The sequence below is a fragment of the Stegostoma tigrinum genome, chromosome 17 (assembly GCF_030684315.1).
Source record: "Stegostoma tigrinum isolate sSteTig4 chromosome 17, sSteTig4.hap1, whole genome shotgun sequence".
In the NCBI taxonomy this organism is placed as follows: Eukaryota; Metazoa; Chordata; class Chondrichthyes; order Orectolobiformes; family Stegostomatidae; genus Stegostoma; species Stegostoma tigrinum.
The window spans coordinates 25,211,117-25,237,875 of NC_081370.1; the positions used below are offsets into that span (position 1 = coordinate 25,211,117).

Consider the following 26,759-nt stretch of genomic DNA (forward strand, 5'->3'; position numbering starts at 1 on the left):
TTGTCGGAAAAGCACGCAGCATTAAAAATAGAGAACGCTTATGCACGCAATCTCAATGGTCCATCGGTTTGGTAATGTATCACTTCCACTTCCAAATGATTCAAAGACATATGCTACTTAGGATGAAAACACAAGCTCTCACCACCAATGTAGTGGGAAATGACTGTAATCTACTTCCAAAAAAAACTGTATAAATTTTTCACACCAGTCAGATTTGCTAGTTAGGTCAATTGATTTGGAAAATCCTGCAACACGCTGTGCATTCTCCAATTGCTACAATCAGCTGTGCCATCAGGGGTAACACAGTCAGTGGAGGGAAAAAAAAAGCTACAGTGCTAGTTCATGATGGGTGGGAATTAAAACAGGCAGATCAAAAATCATTACAGAGATAGTAGGAACTGCCGATGCTGGAGAATCTGAGATAATACGGTGCGAAGCTGGATGAACACAGCAGGCCAAGCAGCAGAGAAACAGGAAAGCTTGACGTTTCGACCCATCAAGCTTTCCTGCTCCTCTGATGCTGCGTGGCCTGCTGTGTTCATCCAGCTTCACAACGTGTTATCGCAGATCAAAAATCAGTTCAGTAATAATTTAAAATTAGGCTATTCAATTTGTCTAACCAACATATTGTGCTTCATGTTTTAAAAGAAAAGAGCCAGCAGGGATCTAAGGTTTGTAGAGGAAATAAGGAAAAATCATAAACTGAACGGATGTATTTTATAATAATAAATCAGTAGTCCCAAATGAGACCCAAGCTGAACACTACAGTCATAGCATCAGGCAGCTGTACAGCATGGAAACAGGCCTTTTAGACCAACACATACTTGCTGACCAGATATCCTAAATTAATCTCACTCCACTTGCCAGAGTTTGGCTCATATCGCTCTGAACCCTTCCTATTCGTATACCCAGCCGGCTATTGTATATTGTTATATATCAACCTCTGCCATTTCCTCTCGCAGCTCATTCAATCCATACACCACCCGCTGCACAAAAAAGTTGCCCCTAAGGTCCTTTTCAAATCTTTCCACACGCACTTTAGACCTATGCCCACGAGTTTTGGACTCCGCTACCCTGGGGAAAAGACCTGAGCTATTCACCCTATCAATGTCCCACATGATGTTATAAAAGGATCTCTACAAGGTGACCCCTCAGTCTCTGATGCTCCAGGGAAAACAGCCCCAACCTATTCAGCCTCTCCATATAGCTCAAACCCTCCAAACATGGCAACATCCTCGTTCCCCTTTTGCAGCTACACTGGCACTAGCCCCCACCTCTTCCTCCGTTACATTGATGTCTGTGTTGATGCCACCTCACACTCCCACAAGGAGCTTGAACAGTTCATCAATTTTAATAACACCTCCCACCCCAACCTCAAGTTCACCTCGACCATCTCTGACACCTCTCTCTTCTTTCTGGACTTCTGTCTCCATCTCTGGTAACCACCTTGAAACTGATATCTATTTCAAACCCACTGACTTCCACAGCGACCAAGACCACACCTCCTCTCAGCTGCCTCCCTGCAAGAATGCGTTCCCCTATTCCAAATTCCTCCACCTCCACTGCATCTGCTCCCAAAACGAAGTGTTCCACTCCCAGACATCCCAGAGGTCCTAGTTTTTCAAGGACTGCAATTCCCCCCACTTCTCCCCCAGTGGTCAAAAATGCCCTTGAATGTATCTCTTGCGTTTCCCGCACTTCAGCCCTTACACCCCCACCCCGCAATAAAACCAAAGACAAAATTCCCCTTGTCCTCACCTATCACGCCTTTAACCTCCAAATTCAATGCATCATTCTTTGCCACTTCCGCCACCTGCAATCTGACCCGACTACCAAGACTATATTTCCCTCCCCACCCTTATCTGCCTTCTGGAGCGATTGCTTTCTCCACAACTCCCTCGTCAGCTCCACGCTCCCCACGAGCCCCACCTCTTTTTCCTGCATCTGCAGGAGGTGTAACACCTGCCCCTACACCTCCTCCCCAGGCCTCAAAAAAGCCTTCCACATTAAACAGATGTTCACCTGCACATCTGCTGATGTGGTCTATTGTATCCATTGTTCCCGATGCGGCTGCCTCTACATCGGGTAGACCAAGCAGAGGCTCAGAGACTGTTATGTGCAGCGCCTACGCTCGGTTCATGACAAACGACAACACTTCCCTGTTGCGAGCCACTTCAACTTCCCCTCCCACTCACCGGGATGACATATCTATCATGGGCCCCCTCCAGTATCACAATGATGTCACCCAGAAACTGGAGGAACAACACCTCATATTCCACCTTGAAACCATACAACCCAATGGTCTCAATGTGGACTTTACTAGCTTCAAAATCTGTCCACCCCCGACCTCACCGCAAGACCAGTCCCCTCTTTCATTCCTGCCTCCTTTACCGATCCATCTTTTCTCCCACCACTCCTCCAACCTCACTGACCTCCGTCAGCCCCACTTCCTATCTACACACTCCTTTACTAGCTTCATCCCTGCGTCCTTGACTTGTCAATCTTCTCTCTCACCTATCTGCTCCACTATCCACATTCAATCACCGGACCACCTACTGCTTTCACAGCCCCCTTGCCCTCCTCCATTTCTGCAAAACGGTCCAGTCCTGAAACATCAGCTTTCCTGGACCTCTGATGCTAACTGGCCTGCTGTGTTCCTCCAGCTCCACACCTTGTTATATCAACATCCTTGTAAACTTTTTCTGAACCATTTCAAGCTTCACAACATTATTCCTATATCAGGGAGACTAGGAGCAAACAAAGTATTCCAGAAGAGGCCTAGCTAACGTCCTGCATAGCTGCAACATGACATCCCATACTTCAACAAAGGCAAGTATACCAAATGCCTCTTCACTGTCCTGTCTACCTGCGATTTTACTCTCTAGAAACTATGAACCTGTACTCCATGAGCTCTTTTTCAGCAACACTCCCCAGGTCTTTACCTTTAAGTCAATAAGTCCTGACCTGATTTTCCTTTCCAAATGCAGCAGCTCACATTTATCTAGATTAAAATCCATCTGCCACTCCTCAGCCTAGTGGACTATCTGATCAAGGTCCTGTTATACTCTGAGGTAACTTTCTTCGCTGTCCACTGCACCACCAATTTTGGCGTTATCTGCTTTTTGGTGTCACCATACCTCTTATGTTCACATCCAAATCATTTATATAAATGACAAAAGCAATGGACTCAGAACTAATCTGTCTCCTACCTTTAAGCCAGCTCTGTTTCCAAATGGCTAGTTCTCCATGTATTCCATGTGATCTAACCTTGTTAGCCAGTCTATCATGCAGAACCTTGATGAACACCTTACCGTAGTCCATATTAGGTCATGTCCACCACTCTTCTCTCATCAATTTTCTTCATTACTTCTTCAAAAATTTAAGTTAGTGAGACACAATTTCCTACACATAAAACCATGATGACTCTCCCTAATCAGTCCTTGCCTTTTCTAATACATGTACATCTTGTCCCTCAGGATCCCCTCCAACAACTTGCCCACCACTGACGCTAGGCTCACTTATCTATAGTTCCCTGGCTTTTCCTTAGCATCTTCTTTATATAGTGGCACTTATCTATAGTTCCCTGGCTTTTCCTTACCATCTTTCTTATATAGTGGCACAACGTTAGCCAAGCTCCAGTCTTCTACCACCTTACCTGCAGTTATCAATGATACAAATATCTCAGTAAAGGGCCCAGCAACCATTTCTATAGCTTCCCACAAAGTTCTAGGGTATATCTGATCAGGTCCCAGGAATTTATCCACCTTTATCCACATCTAGCTCGTCCTTGTCTGTAATATACACATTTTTCAACATGTCACTATTTATTTCCCCAAGTTCTCTAGCTTCCATATCCACCCCACAGTAAACACTGATGCAAAAATACTCATTTAGTATCATCCCCATCTCCTGTTGTTCCACACAGAGGCGGCCATGCTGATCTTTAACGGGCCATATTCCCTCCCTTGTTACTCTTTTGTCTTCAATATATTTGTAGAGTCCCTTTGAATCCTCCTTAACTCTATTTGCCAAAGCTTTCTCATGTCCCTTTTTTACCCTCCTGATTTCTCCCTGAAGTATACTTCTACTGCCTTTATACTGTTCAAGGGATTCACTCAATCCCTGAAGTCTATACTTGACATATGCTTCCTTCTTTTTCTTTACCAAAACCTCAATTTCTCTAGTCATCCAGAATTCCCTACACCTACCAGCCTTGCCCTTCACCCTAACAGGAACATACTGTCTCTAAAGACTTGTTACCTCATTTTTGAAGGCTTCCCACTTCCCATCCGTCCCTTTACCTCAAATATCCACCCCAATTGACTTTTGAACGTTCTTGCCTAATACCATTAAAATTGGCTTTCCTCCAATTTAAAAATTTGACTTTAGATCCAGCCTATCCTTATCTATCACTATTTTGAAACTAATAGCATTATGATTACTGGCCGCAAATTGCTCCCTCACTAGTACCTCAGTCATCTGCCCTGCCTTATTTCCCAAGAGTAGGTACATCACATACTAATCAGAAAATCTTCTTGTACACACTTAAATTCCTCTCCATTTAAGCCCTTAACACCATGGAAGCCCCAAACTATGTCTAGAAAGTTAAAATCCCCTACCATTACCACCCTCCTTGCAGATTATTGAGATGTCCTTTCAAATTTGGTTCTCAATTCCCCACTGACTTTTGGGGAGTCGACTGCACAATCCCAACAATGTGATCATCCCTTTATTTCTTAGTTCCACCCAAATAACTTTCCTGGATGCACTCTCAGGAATATGCTAAACAGCTGTAATGTTATCCCTAATCAAAACTGCCAACCTCTCCTATCTTGTGCCCCTTTTTATCTTTCCTACAGCATCTATACCCTGGAACATTAAGCTGCCAGTCCTGTCCATCCCTGAGTCACGTTTCTGTACCTGCTATGATATCCCACTCCCATGTTCCAAACCATGCCCCGGGTTCACCTGCCTTACCTGTCAGACCACTCACTGAAATAAATGCAGTTTAATTTATCAGTCCTACCTCATTCTCTGCTTTGTTTCTGCCTGTCCTGAGTGTTTGACTCACTCTTTTTCCCAACTGCCCCATTCTCAGACTCTATGAGGAAGGGTCAAGGCTCAAAACGTCAGCTTTCGTGCTCCTAAGTTGCTGCTCGGTCTGTTGTGTTCATCCAGCTCCACACTTTGTTATCTTGGATTCTCCAGCATCTGCAGTTCCCATTATCTCTTCCCCCATTCTCAGACTGATCTCTTTTCTCACTATCTCCCTTCTTCCTTTGGGACAGAAAGGCTTTAGCTAAACTTTAGTTTCATCTGTATGACTGAATCCTCAAATCCAATGTGCAAGTTTAACATCTACAATCTAACACCCTTGCAATCAAACCATGCTGGGTTTCGGACATCCAACCTTTACTGCACCTGGGCTCAAAGTCCCAAAGCCAGTCCTCAATGTTCGATTGTTCATTGTTTATTGTGTTTCTTTATGGAAAACCATATTTGAGGATACCTTCAAGATAACCTAATCTCAATGACGAGCCTCTTAGTGCAGCTAAGTTCAAGTCCAGGCAAATGTTTCTCATGCTGACGAAACATTCCTTACTACAAATATACCCTTTTATTGGCAATTTCAGTTTTCAGCCAGATTTTTGGTATTTTGAACATATTGTACACAAGATTGAGTCAAGGCAGTAACTACGGCTACTTATCTGGTATGTTTTGGCAACCATGAGAACTGGACATACTGGGGGTCGTTCTTCAGTACACAGTTATCCATTGGATTTTTTTTTAAAAAGATTTAAGAAGAAATAACATACTTTTGCATCTACTTACGTCTTCATCGTGGGATGGGTGTACCATCTCTATTAGTTGTTGAATAATCTTTTCCTCATTCAACCACTGCAAATTTTTTTAAAAAAGTAAAAGCAAAATATAATTGAATATATAAAGTTAATGCTGAATTAGAAACTACCTTACCTTCAACTATAATTCAACTTCATAACCAATAAACAATATATCCAAATTAACTATACTTTAAAATACATTTGCATCTGTTCCTATTATTCAGCGTGCAATAGTTATTGATTTTTTTTTGTTCCTGCATGTATACACTATTTCTCCATTCCTGTCAACCTGCAATGAATTTCATTCTGTCAAGCCAAATTTGAAAAAGCCTCTTTTGAGCTTTTCTTTGATCATGGCTGTGCACATTCCCCTAATTCAATCTTCTTCTAAAGTGCTTAAAGCACTCGTCCGTCAAGTAAGCACTTTAGAAATACAAATTTGTAAGTCATACAGATCTGCGTTAACTGTTTTATGCAACAAATACCAAATATTCCGCAACTTACATTTAAAACATCCTGCCTCAGCTGTGGTGGCTCAACACATGTCAATAGCCTGAGCAGCAAATCCATGAGCGCGGAGGTTCCTATGTGTTTCAACAGTAAATTTACAAATGCATCCTTCTTTCGTAAAAACGTGATAATCTGCAAGGAAAAAAAAATCTCACCTGAAACAATGTGCACCATAGTCAGCTTTAATGCCGACAAATACAAATTGTGTAATCCTCTACTTTCCCTGCTACCCACTGCCAAAACCAAGCATGCATTTTTGGGCAAATCAGTAAAATGTCAATTTTCAGTATCCCAAAAACATTTTAATTCATAAATGTTTCAGTTTCTGACTACATTAGTGTATTAAATTAAACTTTGGAGAAACAACTTTCCGAAAAAATTTCAGAAGACGGTCTATGTTTCTATTTTCAAACAGTAAGTCACATTATCATAGCGCATTGAAAAGTAGAAAATTGTACAAAGGGGGTCTCACAGAGGTGTTATCAGAAAATGGGCACGAATCCAATGGAGAAGATATTCAGGAGGGATGAACAAAGGTGGAGGATCCAAGGAGTTCAAATGACAAAAATCTAAAATATAGGAACAGGAGAAGATTGTTCATCCCCTCAAACTTTTAATTTTGGATGATATGCATCACATTTTCATTTCCCCATCTTAGCTCCAGGTTCTTCTATAACCTTACTTAATTAAAAACTACGACCCCCATCTGAATATATTTTGGGCAATGTAAGCCATTCCTCAGTTGCAAACAGGTTCTGTTCCCAAGTTTGTTCAAAAGTTATTTTGTATGCAAGATGGAACACGATGCATGTCATCTAGATCAGCTTCAGACAATAACTGAGGAGGAGGATGGAGTTGGTGAAGCAGTCTTCTCAAATTTTAGCTTGAGTAAAGAGGCTCATCCAGGGCTGCACGTTGAACAATCAGACTGAACACACAGAATAGATGCCAAGTGTCATAAGCATATACATGTAGATTTTCTTAAAAAAAAAATCAACCTGTTCAGAGAAGTTAAGAAAATGTGATTTGAATCCAGGCCTTCTGGCACAGAGGTAGGGAGATTATTATTATCTCACAAAAGCCCTAGCAGCATAGATTAGATGACCTCATGTCTAAGGATGTTATATGTAGACTACTTTTGCAGACCAAAGGTACATGAAAAGGGAAAGTGTGAAGGTCTGGTTGTCTATCAAAAGGATGCAGAATGGTCCAGGAGTAATAATACATTATAATTAGAGGATTACATTTGTGAACTTGGTTAGGGCTGTGGGATGGATGAAAAGCTAACTGGAGGTATTCAAACGTGGAATTAAGAAAAAGTAGAGCACAGATTTTGGGGTGACAACAGTATGTCATAAGGCAAAGTTGGGAGAAACATATTTGAGGATATATTATGTTTTGAAAAGACAGACAGAATAGAAAAGGAGTAGTAGTCCTGAGAGCAAAGGATGACTCAAGGTGAGAGTGGTACAAAAGGATCTTGGTTCAGAAGATCAGGACGTAGAATCAAGAAGATGTGTCGAGCACAAATTTTGTTCAATACTTGCAGAAGTCAGAATGAGAAAGTCAAAATAAAAAGGTGATAAATTGCCCATTCAATTATGCTTATGAGGCCACAGTAGTGTAATCATTGAGATGAATCCAACGTCTTGCTCAGCAGGAAGATAGAGTTGTATGGACTCTCAGTATTCATTTTCTTCCTATTCAACTGCATGTCAAAATAGTCCGGAAACCTTCATGGATGATTTAAATCCCATTCCTTTCCAACAATATACAGCATGAACATATGAACCAAGAAGGTGCCAATGTTGTTCCAGTCAGCACTACAAAGGAATCCTTGTGTTAAATGCATTAACAGCATCATTTGCATAAAAAAATCTGCCAATTTACTGAAAATCTTTATTTCTAAGATTCTCTCTTATTCCTTATCCCAATGTCCACAAGGCACAAGTCAGGAGTGCACTGGATGAGTGCAGCTCAACAACAAAAGAAGGTTGATATCATCCAGGACAAAGCAGACTCCTCGACACACGTCAAATCCACGAAGCCTCACACACTCTACCACTGATGCACAGAAACAATCGTCTGTACAATCTACAACATACAAAGCAGAAATTCACAAAAGTTCTTTAGATAACACCTTTCAAACTCACAGCTTCCATCTAGAAGGACAAAGGTGAGAACACCGTCATCAGCCTGCTCCCCTCTAAGCCACTCATCATCATGACTTGGAAATATATAGCAATTCCTTCAGTGTCACTGGTAAAAATCCTGGAACTCCCTCCCCACTGATAGTGTGGTCTACCTACACCAAATGACTGAAGTGGTTCAAGAGGACAGCTCACTGCCACTTTTTCAAGGGTAACTAGGGATAGACAATAAATGCCACACCAGTCATAAATGCCCACTTCCCATGAATATATACTTTTTGAATATGTTAAATGCTCTTTTCTGATGATAAATCTGAAACATGGGATGTTTGTGTTAATTGTTAAAGCTTGGAGAACAGAGCCAATTCTGAAGTCTACCAGTAGTTTGGGATATGGGAGTGAAGCTGCAGTCTATCACGCAAAATCATGCAGCCTGTATTAAATGATTTTATTCGTAATAAACATAAAATCTACATCCACATGCTCCTACCTGGTCAGGTTTTCTGCTGATAAGAATGCTGAGCACCTTACTAAAGAAACTGGCAAGCAAAGGGTTAAGCGGTGGCTCATTCTGCAGAAAGCTGTAAAGTCGTGTCAATAAAGGTTCATCTTCTGCCAGTCGGTCATTCAGTTGTGCTACATCTGACGTAAGTAGCTCGCATGATATGTTGGGATACCTAGGAGAAAAAGAATTTTAAACCAACACAAATCAAGTTTCATTCCAGTTAGTTTCTTGCAAAAACGTCCAATTATTTAATAATGCCATCTCATTTTAACAGCACATTGTACTCTTTCTTTAAAGCATCTTACTGCCTGCCACCAGACATCATTTTGGTCACTTGCCATATAAAGACTCAGCTGTTGTTTGACATGGGTATCTCAGCACTAATGTAAAACAAAGAACTGCAAGTGTTGAAGATTTAAAACAAAAACAGAAATTGCTGGAAAACTCAGCAGGTTTGGCGGTATCTGGGCAGAATGCAAAGTGGTTAATATTTCAAATCTAGTAACACCCCATCAGGACTAATAATAGGTAAAAGTGTTATTAGGGAGGTTGGGGGAGTGGGGAGTAGGCAAAGGAGAGAGTGGTTAGGTGGAGATGGAGCAAGAGAGGCACACAGAGAGAGACAGACACACACAGGAGCACAGACAAAAAGGAGATGGGAAAGAAAGAAAGAGAGAGAGAGAGAGCGCGAGCGAGAGGGAGAGAGACGCACATACACGGTGGGGGGTAAAGAGAGGCTCACAGAGACAGACATAGATAGATAATGAAAGGGCTAGGCAAAAGAGACAAGTATTGATTTTCTTTATTTCGAAAATATACTTCATTCCAAAAATATATTCATATAATAGAGTAGCATGAAGAAACAAACATTGGAGTTTGATTCTACGTGGGTAAAAAATCAAAGAATTTGTTACTTTTTCCAAGACTACATTTAGTCACGTTTGAGGCACCGGAAGGGTCCGATAATTGAACGGACCTCTATTTAAATTCAGCAGAAAGACGTCAGACAGTGGTCTTTCCCCACCTTGCCTGCATCCCTCAGCATATAGTCCTTGGAAAGTGCCAATCTGCAACACTGGATCAGGGTGAACCCCTTGCTCTGCACGACCAATAAGTTTTGGACAGACCAAAGAGCGCTCTTCACCGAGCAGACCATCCTCCAGCACAGTTGATATTTGTCCCAGTGCAGGTCTTGGGGAACAGATCAGAAAGCAGACTCTGGCATCACAAAGCTGCGTGGGACGAATCTCAACAAGAACCACTGCATCTTTCTCCAGACTTCCTTTGCAAAGGCACATTCCAGAAGGAGGTGTGTGACTGTCTCTATACCCACAACCCTGAAAACACCAACAGACACACCCACACCTGTACCCCCCTTCAATGCCAGCTTACTGTCGGACAGGCATACATGAAGGATCTCACAGGTAATGCCCTTCTCACCACTAGCTTGCAAAGTTCTGGTGATGAGGCATTCTGCCAATTGATTTCAACAGTTTGCTCAGGGAACAACCCAGCTGGATCCACCCTGTCCTTTTCACTCAGGGTCGTGAGGATGCTTTGTGCTGACCTATTCCTGAAGGACTCGTGGTCAAAGGTGTGCCTTTTTGCAAATTCTTCCTCGAAGGACAGGTGATAAGGAACTACTTGGAGCATTCACAGCAATGAGACCATTCCCCTTTCACAACATTGGTGACAGGAGGTGATTATTAACAGAAGAGAAGTTGAATAAAAGATAGACAGAGCTGAAAATAAGAGAGAATTACAGAACTCCTACAGTGTGGAAACACACCAAGTCCACAATGACCCTCCAAAACAGCATCCTACCCAGTTCTCCACTTCTACCTTATCCCTGTAACCCTGCATTTCCCATAGCTCACCTACCTAGCCTGCACATTCCTGGACGCTATGGGCAATTTAACATGGCCAATCCTTATTAGTCTGCACATCTTTGTACTGTGGGAGGAGACTGGAGCAGCCAGAGGAAACCAACACAGAAACAAAAACAAAGTTGCTGGAAAAGCTCAGCAAGTCTGGCAGCATCTGTGGAGGAGAAAACAGAGTTCACGTTTTGGGTCCGGTGACCCTTCCTCCGAAACTCTCAGTTGCAGGGAGAACATGCAAACTGCACACAGTCACCTAAGGCTGGAATCAAACTTGGGTCGTTGGTACTGTGAGGCAGAGTGCTAACCACTGAGCCACCGTGCCGCCCAAGGCTGTAGGCTGTGCTGAAAGCAACCCATGTAATGTAATAATAAGCCTGACAGTGGGGAAGAGTGGGTTGGCTGTGCTGAAAGCAGCCCATATCATGACAGGACCAGTTGTGGAGGTGGGTTAACAGAATGTGGAAGGACAGAATCAGGCTCTAAAGTTATTGAACTAGTTGTTGGGCCCCTAGATACTGCAGGGTCCTCAAACAGAAAATGAAATACTGTTCATCCAGCTTCTGTTGAAGTTTTCTGGAAGACTACAGCAGGCTGCAACAGAAATGTTGGCCGGGAAACATGGTGATGTGTTGAACTGGCAGGCAACTGGAAGTTAAGTCATTTTTATGGACAGAATGTAGGTGATCGGCAAAGCAGTCACCCAGTCTATATTTCGCCTCCCAAATGTAGAGGAGACCACATTCAACAGTAGACGAGATTGAATGAACTGCAGGTAAATCGCTGCTTCACCTGGAAGGTGTGCCATGGGTCTTGGATAGTTAGGAGGGAGGAGGAGGTGGTGGTGGTGGTGGTGGTAAACAGTCAAGTGATAAACTTTCGGTGGCTGCATGGGAAGGTGCCATGGAGGCATAGGGAAGTTGAGAATGGAGTAGTGGGCCAGGATGTCCGTGAGGTCCCTGCAGAATGCTGAGAAAGGATGGGAGGGGAACGTGTCATGGAAACCCACTGTACATGATGGAAATGGAAGCTTACAATCCTTTGTATGCAGAGGCTAGTGGGGTGATGAGGATCAGGGAGACCCTATAATTGTTGTGGCCGGGAAGAAAACAGGTGCGGGAGATGGTCAGTCAACCAGAGTAGCAGGGAATCTTTGGTCGAGGAAACAAGTGGACCTCTGAGGCCCCCTATGGAAGGTGGCATTATCAGAATAGATGTGACAGAGATGGAGAGACTGGGAGAATGGGATGGAGTTTTTACAGGAAGCAGGGTATGAGGATGTATTGTCTCGGTAACTCTGACAGTCGATGGGTTTGTAATAGCTATCGGTGGCCCATCTATCCGCAGAAACAGAAACAGAGAAATTGCAGAAGGGAAGCGAGGAGCCAGACGCGGAGCAGGTGAAGGCAAGAGCAGAATGGAATTTTGGAAAGAAAAGTAATAAAGTTTTCAATTCTGGATGGGAAAGAAAAGCAGCACTGATGATGATATCAATATGCTGGAGAAACAGTTGCACAGAGGGGCCCAAAGAGGACTGGAACAAGCAATGTCTCACATACTCTACAAAGAGACAGGCATCACTGGCTCTCATGCAGGCACCCATGGCCACACCTTTGACCAGCAGTAAGTGAAAGAGGAGTTAAAGTTGAAATTGTTAGAAGTTCTCAGCAGTAATGTTGTTTAGAAACTATTCATTTAGCTTTGAGCTTCATTCAATGGTATCACTCTTTCTGCCAGAAGTTGTGGGTTCGAGTCTCAGTCCAGTACATAATTCTAGGCTGCACTGGTCTTATTGTGCAGTAGTACTGTCCCTACTCCAAACAAAAAAGCCGAGGTTCAAATCATACCTGTTCCAAAGGCATGTCATAATATCTCTGAATAGGCTGATTGGAAAATATCCATTATCTAGGCTGACAGGTCACTAGTAGAAGACTGCTCTCCTTTCTGAGATGCCCATTTTTGGATCAGGCATTTAAACAAGGACCCTGTCAATTCATTCAGGTGAACACAAAAGATGCAATGACAGTATTAAAAGCAGAGAATGGAAGCTCTGCGGGAATTCTAGTCAAAACTGCTCCTTATTTAACAAGGATCATATGGAAAAGAAGCAGTGGAACAATATTTCTGAAATAAATAAAAGGATATGAAGCAGAGTATTAATGAAAATTTGTGCTTTAGGCACTATAGGTAAACAAAAGCAGAGAGCTCAACATGAATGCAAAGACGGTCATCAAAAGGCCATTTGCACACGCACATGGTGATTTCAGTTCCTGGGGACAGGCATCAAAAAAATCCAGAATGAAAGAGAGACAGACATGGTGAAACTGTGTCAAAAGAACATCACACTTAAGAATATGCTTTCAGCAATGTCCTCAACACAACCACAGTCTGGTGCTCCATTCAGGCATCTTAAAAGCTCCAGAGTGTAGTAATTTACTGACACTTCTACAGTGTTCAGCTTTATTCAGATTCCTGTGACAATAAAACTGCCAACACTACCCTAATTCATGAATAATTTTAACACCAGCTGACGAGTAAAAATGTTTGTACGTGTACAATTTTAGATACCAGCCAACGGCTAGCAGCTAGGTAATGCCACCTGATCTTCTGTTCCACCCCTGGAGTCCAGGTGGGAAAAAGTTCAAGAGCTCCTGAAATTGATTATTGTCAAATTTATGCAAAAATCAATAAGAAAGAATAAATGAAAATTCATGACTAAAGACAGAAGTCAAGAATAAGGAACATCCCTTGAAAGCTATCAGATTCATCGTGTCATCATTAGTTTTCCAAAATACATCTTTTAGCAATGCTTTAGTGTCATGAATTTCCTTTTCTAAAGCAAATAGTTAATAATCTAACACTGACCCATCTTTAACAAGAATTAATTAACAATAGTTACTTCTCACCTCCACACTAAAATGTCATTTATTGAGCTTCACTCAGTGTAGCTAAAAATATTGTAAAGTCACCAAAGTACTACCAAGTCACTTAGCTGCTCTTTCATTACAGAGATAACTGGTGGTGGTTTAACCTGAGGGTCATCATGCCTCAGGTGAGTAGAGTTGGGAAGGACAGTCCTTCATGGTAACCTTAGTCAGGGCAGGAATTGAACGTACACTGTTGGCATCACTCTGCACTGCAAACCAGCCAACTGAGCGACCAACCCCCAAGAGTTCACTTTCAATAATAATATTTTCTTACTTGTATTTCATCTTCTCATCCATGTCATCTGGTGGCTCTTGAGTGATGTACGTGACTAGATCTTCCATACTCTGTGTTCGGACCAGAAAGTCCAGGAGTTTGCGGTTCTGAGCTTTACATTCCTGCAAAACATCTTCCTCATCCATTAGTTCAGTCAGAGTCACATCTTCCTTCTCTAGGAGTGTATCTATATGGGATGACGTGTGAAGATCGAACTTCCAAAACATGATGCACTAATTTGGAAGATAAACAAGGTCACTCAGAATGAAGATTTAGTTCAACAAGGGAGGGGAAAAACTTCCATGCTGTTTACATCAGGAAACAGGGTGCGGTTCTCTGGTATCTCAGCAAGCAAATGTATCGCCTTAGTGTACGACAAGGTCATATGGACAAGGAATCAAAATTTAATCACCAATATATACAGAGTGTCACTTGAAACCCCAAAACTAATAAGAAGACTGGAAAATAAAATCTCAGATAAGGAATACAAGGTGAATAGGGAGCCAAAAGATTACAACGTAATGGAAGTACAGCAAACTTTATTTTAACCAGCACCTTCTGAATTGGCTCTCTCTCTAAACCGGAAAAAAAAATTATGTACATGAAATACTGGAAATATACTATATTATTACAATCTCCAAGTAGTCAGTTCAGAGTGCGAGTGAGAAGGCTTTATGCCAACATGTTTTATTTGATGCGAAGTTGCGCTATTATTTAAGTGATTTATGCTGTAAATAAAGTAGAATAATTATGTATATATCCTGCAATATGTTTCTATTACGTAGTGTGAATTTTTACACTGATTATGAGGACTTCTTGATTAACCAGCACACTCCTGGGCCCATAGGTGTCAGTTAATAAGTTTGCTGCATTTTAACACTGACCTATATGTGTATGGGGGGTAGAATGGTCAGTGTTCATATTTTACAAGATTAATGTACTCGTGATGTAAACAAGCCTAAAACATACACTTCATGGTGAAAATATGGAAAGCATCTATATTCTGATGAATAATTTGAATGCGAGGGAAATTGCAGCAATGTTGGTTTAAAAAGGAAAACAAATGGGAAAATATTCAAAATTGCTCTGTGGCCAGTTACCAATATAAGAAGGTATTATGAAGATTTGTACGAGTGCAAACTAGATAGAGAAAAAGGAGAGAAAACAGTGCTGAATTGCAGGCAAAGATGTTGAGAAGGACTTATTTAGTCTCACTAAAAATGAGTCCAGTTCACCTATCCATAGTTTGATAGCGAATAATTCTGTATTGCTCTTTGAAGCCTTAATATCCAACTGCAGTTTCAGCTTCAGTTTTCTTCAATTTTAGCAGCCGGTGTAGGAATTTTTAAAACAAGAGTTGTCCACTTACTTTAGATTATTAGGCTGCAAGTTTTATACCTATTCTTTTTGTGTTACGGTAGGGCAGCTTACTCTCCTTCTCAATTTTGAGCTCAGCATTTGGCCAGTCATATGAAATGAGCCTTTAATATGCTCACAGACAGCCAGGTAAATTAAGAGTGCCTAGGGATCAAACAGGGAACCACTACCATTTTATTTTGGCTGGCAGGCTTCAGCACATGTTTTTCTTTGCCTCAGCAACGTGGTCGTTTGACACTGCACAAGACTGTGCTTCCCTTTAAACACTTTATGGTTTACTGTATTTGAGTAGTATCGACGACAACTTTAACTTAACTTTCAGCACTTAGTAAACAAATACCTAATGCCAATTGTTTCTCCTTTCACTTTCATCAGGCCTTTGAACCTGGCTGCAATCTTTGCATTTAAAATACTTCAAACACGTACAATGCCTTTGAAGCATGTAAGATGGTCTAAGGGTTTGAACAGCATTTTGTAAAATAATTTACCATTGTACCAAAGAAAATTAAATACTGGTTTTTAGAATCTCCTTCTCTTTCTCACTGTCTGACCAGACTCTCCAAAGACTTCAGATATACAGTCTCAGATTTTATTGAGGCAGACTGTACTTTGAGAAAATAACCAGGATTTGGAGTGATTAACAAATTCTGGCCTTGCCAGTGACACATGCCCCATAAAAGAACTTTAAAAAGTACGTAACAGCCATTTTTAGTTTATATTAGTACAGACTATTTTAACCATAACATTTGTGCCTTACACGATTTATCCATAATCAGTATCAGTATCCTTACCTTTATTTAGAAGACATATTCTGCTTCAATAAATGGTACTTCAATGAATTACAAATAAGAATACCTTTCTTTAATATGGTAGCAGCTCCAAACATTTCGGGGAGGTAATGAATACAGTTGGCAGCTTTTGCGACGGTTCAATTCTTTAGAGACAGCACTATCACAACTCACTTAATCTTGGAAGAATTTCAAAGGCTTCCAAAACAAACAAGCAGGACTTTAATACCCTTCTCATCCTGAAGGATACAGCAAATGGCTATATACTTCTGAGCCAGGAGGCCTGTGCTCAAGTCCTACCTCTTCCAGAGGTGTGTAATAACATCGCTGATCAGATTGATGAAAAAAAACTAAAACCTTTACTACAGCAAGTAACTTCCTGATTACTTAGTCTGTTTACCAACTGCAAGGCACAAGTCAAGCATGTGAATGAAGGCTCTCCATTTGTGTGGATGAGTATAACTCCAATAACACTCACCGCAATCTACGTCTAGGACAAGCTCTACTCACCTAAAAGGGCAAATGCATATAAACGGGAACACGTGCACCTGCAAACTCCCCTAGTTTATCGCTTGCTCAATGTGGACCAATGTGACTGTTCCTTCACTCTCCTTTGTTCAAATTCCTGGTACTCCCTCCCTGACAGCACTGACAGTGTAGCTACATCATCTAGACTGCAAATGTTGAAGGAGGCAGCTAATTATTATCACCTCAAAAACAATTTGGAATGGACAATAAATGCAGGCTGAGCCAGCAACAGTTATATCCCATGAATGAGTGCTGGCTTACAGTCAACATTGACTCCAAATCCCATGATGCCTCATGGCTTAAGGTTAAACATGGGCATGCTGATTATTATGTACTGTCTTCTCTCGGCTAATGAATCAGTACTCCTCCATGTTCAGCAACACTTGGAAGAATCACTGAGGGTGGCAAAGGTGTAGAAAAGCTGGTCAGATCTTAGAGGACATAGATGCTGTACTGGGTCTGTGGCAGTTGATGAGAGAATGAAATAAGGGAAAAATTTACTTGACCTCACCGCTAACAATCTGTCAGCCACAGATGCAAATGTCCATGGCAGTATCTGTAAGAGTGATCACCACGCAGTCCTCGTAGAGACAAAGTCGCATCTTCACATTGGGAATACCCACTATCCTGTTGTGTGGTACTCTCATGCTAAACGGGACAGAATTCAAATACATCTAATATTTGAAGACTGGGCATCCAGGAGGTGCTGAGAGCCATCAACAGCAACAGAATTGTACTCCAGCACAATCTGGAACTTCATGACCCAACCTCCACCTAGCCATTACCATCAACTCTTGCTCAATGGAATGTACAGGAGGCCATGCAGGAGCGGCACCGGTCATTGCTAAAACTGAGGTGTCAACCTCGAGAAGCTACCAAACAGGAGACTACCTGCAAGCCTATGCAGCAAGTGAAGGACAGAGCGAAGTGATTCCACAACTAATGCAGCAGAACCCAGCTCTGCAGTCCTGCCACATCCAACTGTGGTGGACAACTCACTGGACGGGGCAGTTCTACAAATATCTCCATGCTCAGTGATGGAAGAGTCCAGAACATCAGCACAAAAGGCAAGATTGAGGCATTTGTAGCAACCTTCAGCCAGAAGTAGCAAGCTGGCTCGCCGAGCCGGTTTGTTGCTTCGTAGATGATTTCATGCTGGGAAGCATCATCAGTGCAGCCTCTAATGAAGCACTGTTGTGCTTCCCCGCCTGTTATTTAAACTCTGGAGTCCATTGAGCTGGATTACCTCACTTCCGATTTTCCTTTGCAAGTGGAGCATATATGGGGTCACACTCTATGTGTTTGTTGATGTCTTTCTTCGTGGAGTACCACGCATCTTGGAATTCCCGTGCTTCAGAGACCAGCACAGGAATGCCAAGAAGCATGGCACTCCATGAAGAAAGCCATCAACAAACACATAGAGCTCAACCCCATATACACTCCACTGCGAAGGAAAACCGGAAATGAGGTAATCCAGCTCAACAAACCTGAGTTTAAATAATAGGTGGGAAAACACAGTGGCACTTCACAGGAGGCTGCACTGACGATGTTACCCAGCATGGTAATGAAACATCTGTGAAACAACGAATCAGCTCAGCGAGCCAACCAATACAACATCCACAACCCGAGCTACAAATTACTCTAAAACCTTAGAGAAGTAGCAGAGTATGATCCATCTTGAACTCCTCCACTGGTCCCCCTGCATCACAGATACTAGTCTTCAGCCATGTCAATCCACTCCACGTGATATCAAGAAACAACCGGAAGCACAGGGAGAGTGCCAAGGTTATGGACCAACAACATTCTGGTAATAGTACTGAACCCACGCTATTCCAATAGAGTTACACACTGGGATCTATCCAACAATATGGTAAATTGCTCCGGTATGTCCTGTGTACAAAAAGCAGGACAAATCCAGTTCCGCCAATTACTGCTCCATCAGTCTACTCTCGATCATCAACAAAGTGATAGAAGATGTCATCAACAGTACTATCAAGCAGTACCTACTCACTTAGACCCAGTTGGGGTACTTCCAGAGCCACTCAGTTCCTGACCTCACTTTGCCTTGCTTCAAACATGGATAAAAAAGCTGAACTCCAGGGGTGAGGCTTCAGTGGAACTAAAGAACTGATCGACTTCAGAAAGAAGGGAGGAGGAGAACACCCAATTTACATCAACTGAATTCAGGCTGACAAAGTGAACAGCATCAAGTTCCTCTGAGTGACGATACTGACAGACTTCCCACACAGATGCGACAGCCAAGAAGTCACAATAACGCCTCTTCTTCCTCAGGTGGCACAGGAAATTTGGAATGTCCGTAAAATGCCTCACCAACTTCTACAGATGCACCATTGAAAGCATAATGTCTGGGTGCATATCGGCCTGGTGTGGCAACTGCTCTGCCCAGGACCACAAGAAACTACAGAAGGTTGAGTGCACAGCCCAGACCATCACGGAAGCCAGCCTTCCATTCATGGACTCAAGTTACATGGTTCACTGCCGCACTAAGGCAGACAACATCATCAAAGACTCATCGCCCCCTGGTAATGACCTCCTACAACCTCTTCCGTCAGGCAGAAGATACAGAAGCCTGATCACACTGAGCAAGTTCAGGAAAAGCTTCTTTCTGGCCGTTAGCAGACTGTTGAATGGACTCTAACCTCAAATAACGTAACTTGCAATGTAACCTGTATTCCTCTAAGTCTTTTTGATCTGTACATCCTTTGCTTGCTGTGATATCCCCATACCTCTCATAAACAAAGCTTTTCACTGCATTTTGGTACACATAACAAGAAAATCAAAGATTGACAGCCCTTGACATCAAATGATTTGAGACAGTGTGGCATCAAGAAGCCCGAGCAAAACTGAAATCAATGGGTATAAAAGGGTACAAACTCTCCGCTGTTTGGGAGTCATACTTGACACATAGAAAGATGGGTGTGATTGTTGGAGATCAGTTATCTCAGCTCCACGACATCTCTGCAAGAGTTCCTCAGGGTAATGTTCTCGGTCCAACCATCTTCAGCTGCTTCATCAATGACATATCGCTCCGTCATAAAATCAGAAATGGGGATGTTCATGGATGATTGCACAATGTTCAGCATCATTCATGATTCCTCAGATACTGAAACAGTCCACGTTGAAATTCAACAAGATCTGGACAATATCCAGGCTTGAGCTGACAAGTGGCAAGTAACATGTAACATTTGTGCCGCACAAATGCTAGGCAATCACTATCTCAAATAAGAGACAATCTAACCACAACCCCTTGACATTCAATGGTCTAACCATCACTGAATGCTCCATTGTCAACATCCTGCTGGTTACAATTGACCTGAAACTCAAATGGACTTACGACATAAATTCAGGGCTTACGACTGCAGGTCAGATGCTAGGAATACTGTGGAAAGAAACTCATCTCCTGACTCCCCAAAGCCTGTCCATCATCTATAAAGGCACAAGTCAGGAATGTGATGGAATACTCCCCACTTGCCTGAATGGGTGAAGCTCCAAAAAACACTCCCGAAACTTGATGTCATACATCACAAAGCAGACCGCTTAACTAGCACTAAATCCACATGCATCCAATCCATCCAAAACTGAGTCTCAGTAGCAACAGTGCATTCCACATACAAGACGCATTGCTGAAATTCAAAGACCTTAGGCAGAACCTTCCAAACCCATGATCACTTTCATCTGTAAGGACAAGGGCAGGAGGTACCTGAGAACACCACAATCTTCAAGTTCTCCTCCAAGCCACTCACCATCCCGATTTGGAAATATATTGCCGTACCTTCACAGTTGCTGGGTCAGAATTCTGGAATTTGTTGAAGTTGTTGACTAGCTCGACAAGCTAGTTTGTTCTCGTTCAGACATTTCGTCACTATGCTAGGTAACTTCATCAATGGAGCCTCTGATGACGCAATGTTATTCTACTCTGCTTTTCTGATGGCTAGTTTCCATCTTGTCTATCCGATGTAATGCTTGTGACAGTCATTGCATGGTACCATTGCAAACATTACATCAGACAGACTGGAAGGAAATTAGCCAATAGAAAAGGTAATCACCAACTAGCAGGAAAACAGAACGACAAGTTCTCCTTAATATCGGTACACTCAGTCAATGAAGGCCATCAGTTTCACTGGGACAAGGTAACCATAGTAGCCCAAGCCAAACATGGACTTGCACAGGAATTCCTAAAGGCATAGTTCTCCACCTATACAAGCACACAGAATTGGACCCCACATACAAACCCATACAGATCAAAACCGGAAATGACACTACTCACCGTAACAGACCAGACAGTATAAATTCCAAGCAGAGTAGAAAAAGATTGCTTCATCAGAGGCTCCAATGACGATGTCACCTAGCGTGGTGACAAAATGAGTGAACGAGAACAAGCCAGCAATCTTACCCACAACCTGAGCTACAGATCTTTGCCAAAACTTTAATGTGAAATTCCTTCCCTAAGGCACTGTGGGTCAAACTACAGGATATGCACTGCAGAGGTTCAAGAAAGCAGCTCACCGCCACCTTCCCATATGCAACTCGAATGGGAAATAAATGCCTGCCAGCCAAAGACACCAACAGCTCATAAGAAAATGTAAAACACAAGTTCTCAAAGATTCTATTACATCCCATATGGGAAATTTCCTTGAAAGGTGTGCAAGTTCAAGTGCTCAGGAAAAACACTTCCAGCAACTCTACTTTTTGCATTCATACTCTTCTAAAGCCATCTTTTACTGTTTCACTTGTCCCATTACCTTCTCTTTTAAATGTGCATCAGCATCCCTTTTGTAATTAACCTGTCCTGCTTCTCACCCTCCAACATTCCGTGCGTCCATGTTATAGAACATAGAACATAGAACATAGAAAAGTACAGCACAGTACAGGCACTTTGGCCCACAATGTTGTGCCCTGGAATATTCCTAATCCAAAAATAAAATAACCTAACCTACATTCCCCTCAATTCACTGCTGTCCATGTGCATGTCCAGCAGTCGCTTAAATGTCACTAATGACTCCACTTCCACAACTGGAAGGTCAATTTTAATGGAGTATCAGAGGGACTGCACTGAAGGAGTGCAGCTGCTGCGAAAATCGCTACAAAGGATATGGCAGACGTTGAGAGGTCCATTTTGTGGGGATTAATGAACTGAGATTCTGTCCTGTGAGACGGTTCACTGTCACAGGGCCCGCATCGAGGGAGTGGTGCACGAACAAATCAGCACACTTGTGAAATATCTCTAACATTTGCTAGTTCAGATGAAAAGTGATCCACCTGAAACATTAACTTAGTTTCTAGCTCCACGGATACTACCTGACTTGCTTAGTGTTTCCAGTATTTGTATTTTTATCTCTCTTGTAAATTGTCAAAGAGTGTGGCATTGTTCTGAAAAGTCCAGTTTTAAGAATAGAAAAAAATTAGAAGTAATTTAGTTCTTATACCAAAAATCTCCAAAACATGTTCCAAGAGAAATGTTCAATTAAAATGACAGGCAATATATCTAAAAGTGAAATAGAAACCTAGAAAAATAGCATTAATAACAAATCAGATACTTTAATTTTGATGGTTTTGGAAGTTGAAAGCAACACTGGTATTTTCAAGCAAGGTAATCTTCTCAACAAAAGCACAAGTCATTTTCTTTTCAACTTACAGGTTACTGCTGTATGACATCTGAAGGCATTGCAGGATAACTCACCTGTTTTGGAAACACAGCTACACAATGGAAGTTCCAGCAAGATTAAGGAGAGACGAATCCATAAGATTTATCTAAAATATACACTGCAACCAAAATTAAAAGGTCAGTGTCTGAGCAAGTAATTAGCTCTAACAATACAAAAGACTAATTCTCTATAATTAAAAACTTGGGAGTGGACTGGAGAACATTCAAAGAAATCAAAACATTTTCCTACCTTGTTTTCCCATCTTTGATGGGGACATTCAAAAATTCATTTGTATTCTACCAAATTCAGTAACAGAAATGTTATGTTTTCATTAAATTTCACAACTTGGACAACAGTCACACCCAAATAGTCGCTATACAAATCTGATCTTAAAACAACTAGCAGGCTAATGCCACTTACACAAAAAATGTATCACAGCTTCTCAAAGCTGAACTCCTAAGAATTACAAATTCACTGTCATATTTTACAGCCCGTTCTGCACCTGAGTTTTTTTAAACACTTTGCTGTCAATGCTTATCTATTTTTGCCGTTAAGCTAAATTATCAGTTTCATTCATTAGAACTGCATACTAGATAAAAGTGCCACAAAATACAGCAACAGCAACCAGTTAGAACCTACATAAAATCATGTGAAATGAACATGAGAGTTCATGTTCTAAGTCCAGAATTCTCAAAAGGTATCGTTTCCCATGAGCAGAAATAAAGTATGGTGTATTTACAGGAATTCCCTATCCTTGGTTGAGAGCTCTCCCTGTCACATGCATGGAATATAAGCAAACCCAAGATTTGATGACCTCAATAAACACAAAACTGTTTACAAATGAGTAATCCTTTTCAATAACACAGAGCGACTAGTATAAGAAAGAAAATAACAAGTAGGTATTGCTTTGAAATTCAGGAGAAGACGTACAGTTGGAATACAAGAAACAGATCTGATATGCTTAAAGGGCTTATTTTTGTTAAGTAACATCATATGTTTCTTCAAGTTTGTAGAAAAGCTTTAGGTGCATCACATTGTTAAAATAGATGGATATTTAACCAGTGCAACAGCCACTTATCTTTGAAAATCAAAATAGTGGAATGGTCAAACAAAATACAAAAAAATACAGAAAAGCACTGAACAGGTCAAGCAGTATAAAGGGCATCACTGTGAATTATCAATCTCACATGGTCATACTAAACCATGTTATGGAACTGTTTTCGTTCACCGTTCTCCCACAGTCTTCACCAATTTATAATTCTCAACACTTAAAAATTTCCAAAAACAAAAGTACACTCAGCTCTAACTTGTGCGAGATGACTAGTTATTATGTAAGTTGGTTGCATATTAATGAATTGCAACATAAAATGTCAGAACACTACAATTTGTATAAAACTCTCAACAAATTTCATATTCTCTGCACGACTCTGCCGAATTCCTTTTGCCAAATCCGTTGTAAACAATGATGATCAACTGCTTACCAATCTAAAAGTTAACGATTTGGTCTTTTGCATCTGATGCGACACAAGTTCAGCATCTCAGTTATCTTCTTTGCCACCTCCCCAAAGACTGCATTACAGGCTTCCCCTCTTTCAAGTGTACTCTAATGGTACATTTTCACTTTTATGCAGCTAATAAAGCAGAACAATCCCAAACAATACAGTCAACATTTTCATATTAGCAGTTACAGTATAGCACATTCAGCATCTTCTGAAAAAAGAAGAAACTGCCTTTTCAACCATTCCTGAACCTTCTAACTTACAGCACACCTTGACCCCTTTCTCTTGAGAATCCACTCGCAAGCCCTCATTCACAACTAAGGTTGAGACAGGAATGGCAAGTAGGGGAGGTAAGAGCTGAAGAGAAACAAACACTTAATGCCAATAGCAGAAGAGGATTTTTTGGGAGTTAAGTGAAAACCTACTGGCTATTTTAAAATGTAAAAATACAGGTCAGGATGTATCCTACCCATATCACACATTTTCTTATAGCAAAATGATTTTAATATAGGTTGTTTTCTACTTAGGAACATGGAGTGCTAAACAAGCTTTAGCTGTACTTGTTCATAAGAAATTACATCTGTTGGACTTTTCCATTCTGTCAGACTAAGCTTTCTTCACTCCCTCCTTCTTCATGTTTGTCAAACATCCTGTCTTTGGGTTGATGTGTGCTATGTACAGTAAAAACTCAGTTAAAGACACTTTAGTTACCACCAAGGTCAAAGGAGAAACTTTAACAGAGTCAACTTGGAAACAAATGGAGATTTATAGAGCATTGAATAAAACAGAACAGCGTTTAATTCAACCAAATTACCACAACTAAACAGAACAGGTGGGATTAGGATTGTACATAATAGTTATACAAGGCGAAGCCATATTAAATGTAAACTAATGTGGATTTTCCAGACAGCAGTGGACCTCAAACAGGTTGCTGGCTCGAGCGACAAATGCTGATTTATTGAATGCTTTCAGGACACCAGAATCTGCTATTGGCTGGTACATTTTATAAAGAGCAGGGTATTGTATAATATACGGTACAAGATAAACCAGCAACATAGACTGAAGAGCAATTTGTCAGTTTCTTTCCCCCACCACTCTGAGCTGGCCTGGAAATTTTTTTTTAAACCTTTTCCAGGAGATTTCAGGACTCCTGGTGGTCTGGATTCCGGAGCACTCAAACTCATAACAACATCAGACAGACTGGATAGACCAATAAACCTTTTGCAAGTCTAATGAAATGTTCAGATGTTCATAACCAAAGTGGATCTAACACTGAATTCAGTGACATTAAAACAATTAAATTTTGTCTTGAGCAAGCTAACTGCTGAACAACTCAAGAAGCTTAAAAATTCATGGAAATTGCCCTGAAAATGCCTTGGTTTCTATTCTCAGACAGCAAAGAAATGCTGAAACAATATGACAATCCTCAGTCCACACAAAATCTATTTAATCCCCACATCCCAAAATCTGTCCCTCTGAAATAAACTACATATGTTAGTAAATCCTAAATCTCATGAAGGTCTTTTTCATACTTTTTCAACATTGTAAGTGAGGCTGAACTCCCTTCTTTAAAAGTATCCCTATGTTAATTCTATTGTATATTTATGAGAAGCCACTGAGGTGAGATTGTCAACTTCTAATTGATCTGTGAGAAAGTAAATGAATGATGAAAAAAAAATCAAACTCTATGGTTACCTCCAGGCTCTTCTCCCACCTACCTCCAAAGAAAGGTCTGATAGTTTATGGATAACGAGTGGTCACATAACACAAGGTTCCCCGCACCCATTGGAGGAGTACTTATGCGGGGAGAGGGAGAAAATGCAATATGAAACTGATGCATACAGAAGAGAGTTAAGATTAAAGCTTAACTTTGGGATGCAGAAAATACTGAGATCAGTTACTAGCCAAAATCCAACAACAAACTTTCAGCAGGGGAAACCTAACATAAACGTTTGAATTAGAACAAAAGTTTTACCCATCTTATTTGCAAATTTAGATTAAATCAATGCTGCTTTTACTCTCTAGCAATATCACGCTATTAATATTTAGGCACAAAGAATAAAGCACTTGTCTGCAAAGATTACCATCAAATCACCAACAGTCCTATTCCTCATCAATATTTCATTTGTTATTTCTTCACCACTATTGAGGCCTTAACTCTCCATACTCTGTTGCACTTCGAGCTTAGGAAAAAGCCAAAAACAATCTATGCGCTTTTACTTCCTACATTTTTAAAAATATTCATCAGAGTTTCCTATTTCACATCATTCCTTACTATGACCATAAAATAACAGAATTCAGTGCCTCTCTCAATTCCTGTTCCATACACTCTTTATTTTAAACACTGCAGTGCCTTATACATGCTTTATTTTGGTGGCACCCATATTCTATCCTTTGAATCTTCACTTCTGCTATAAAGCTCAAGGAGCAGTATTGTACAGCTAACTGCAGTGAACCTTTTCCCAATAGGCCTAAGCATGTACTTTAAGCTTAATTTCTTATTAGCACATTGGATTATATGGTCTGAAATTTTCAATTTAAAAACATTAACCATCCTTAAAATGTACACATATTCCAGTTCTGACCCAGCTGTCATACTCAAGCCAAATGTGTGTGCATGCAAAACTGGCAGTCTACTTGACCCAGAATTTATATTCAAATCTCCAAGAGTATGAAGCCATGGTATTGCCTATAAGAGTTGGTGACTAAAATGCTAGTCAAAATTAATAGTTTTTTTTTAAATGAAGGGAACAAAAAGATATATTCAAAAAAAATATGCATTTGTGTTCACAAATCATGTGCAGAAAAGTGG

At 41.1% G+C, this 26,759-nt stretch overlaps 1 protein-coding gene across 7 annotated transcripts in view; it reads right to left on the reverse strand.

Moving 5' to 3' along the window:
* ppp6r3 (protein phosphatase 6, regulatory subunit 3) overlaps window positions 1-26,759 on the reverse strand; it is a 141,618-nt gene that overhangs the window by 92,637 nt on the left and 22,222 nt on the right. For 6 of the 7 annotated variants that reach the window (XM_048545517.2, XM_048545515.2, XM_048545516.2 and 3 more), the window contains exons 2-6: window positions 22,484-22,566; window positions 14,090-14,322; window positions 8,994-9,180; window positions 6,348-6,485; window positions 5,833-5,898 (exon numbers count right to left, since the gene is read on the reverse strand). In XM_048545517.2, the coding sequence (XP_048401474.1) occupies window positions 5,833-5,898; window positions 6,348-6,485; window positions 8,994-9,180; window positions 14,090-14,316 (618 nt within the window). In that variant the 5' untranslated portion in view covers window positions 14,317-14,322; window positions 22,484-22,566. The remainder of the gene's footprint in view (window positions 1-5,832; window positions 5,899-6,347; window positions 6,486-8,993; window positions 9,181-14,089; window positions 14,323-22,483; window positions 22,567-26,759) is intronic. The other variant, XM_048545512.2, reaches the window with a different exon arrangement.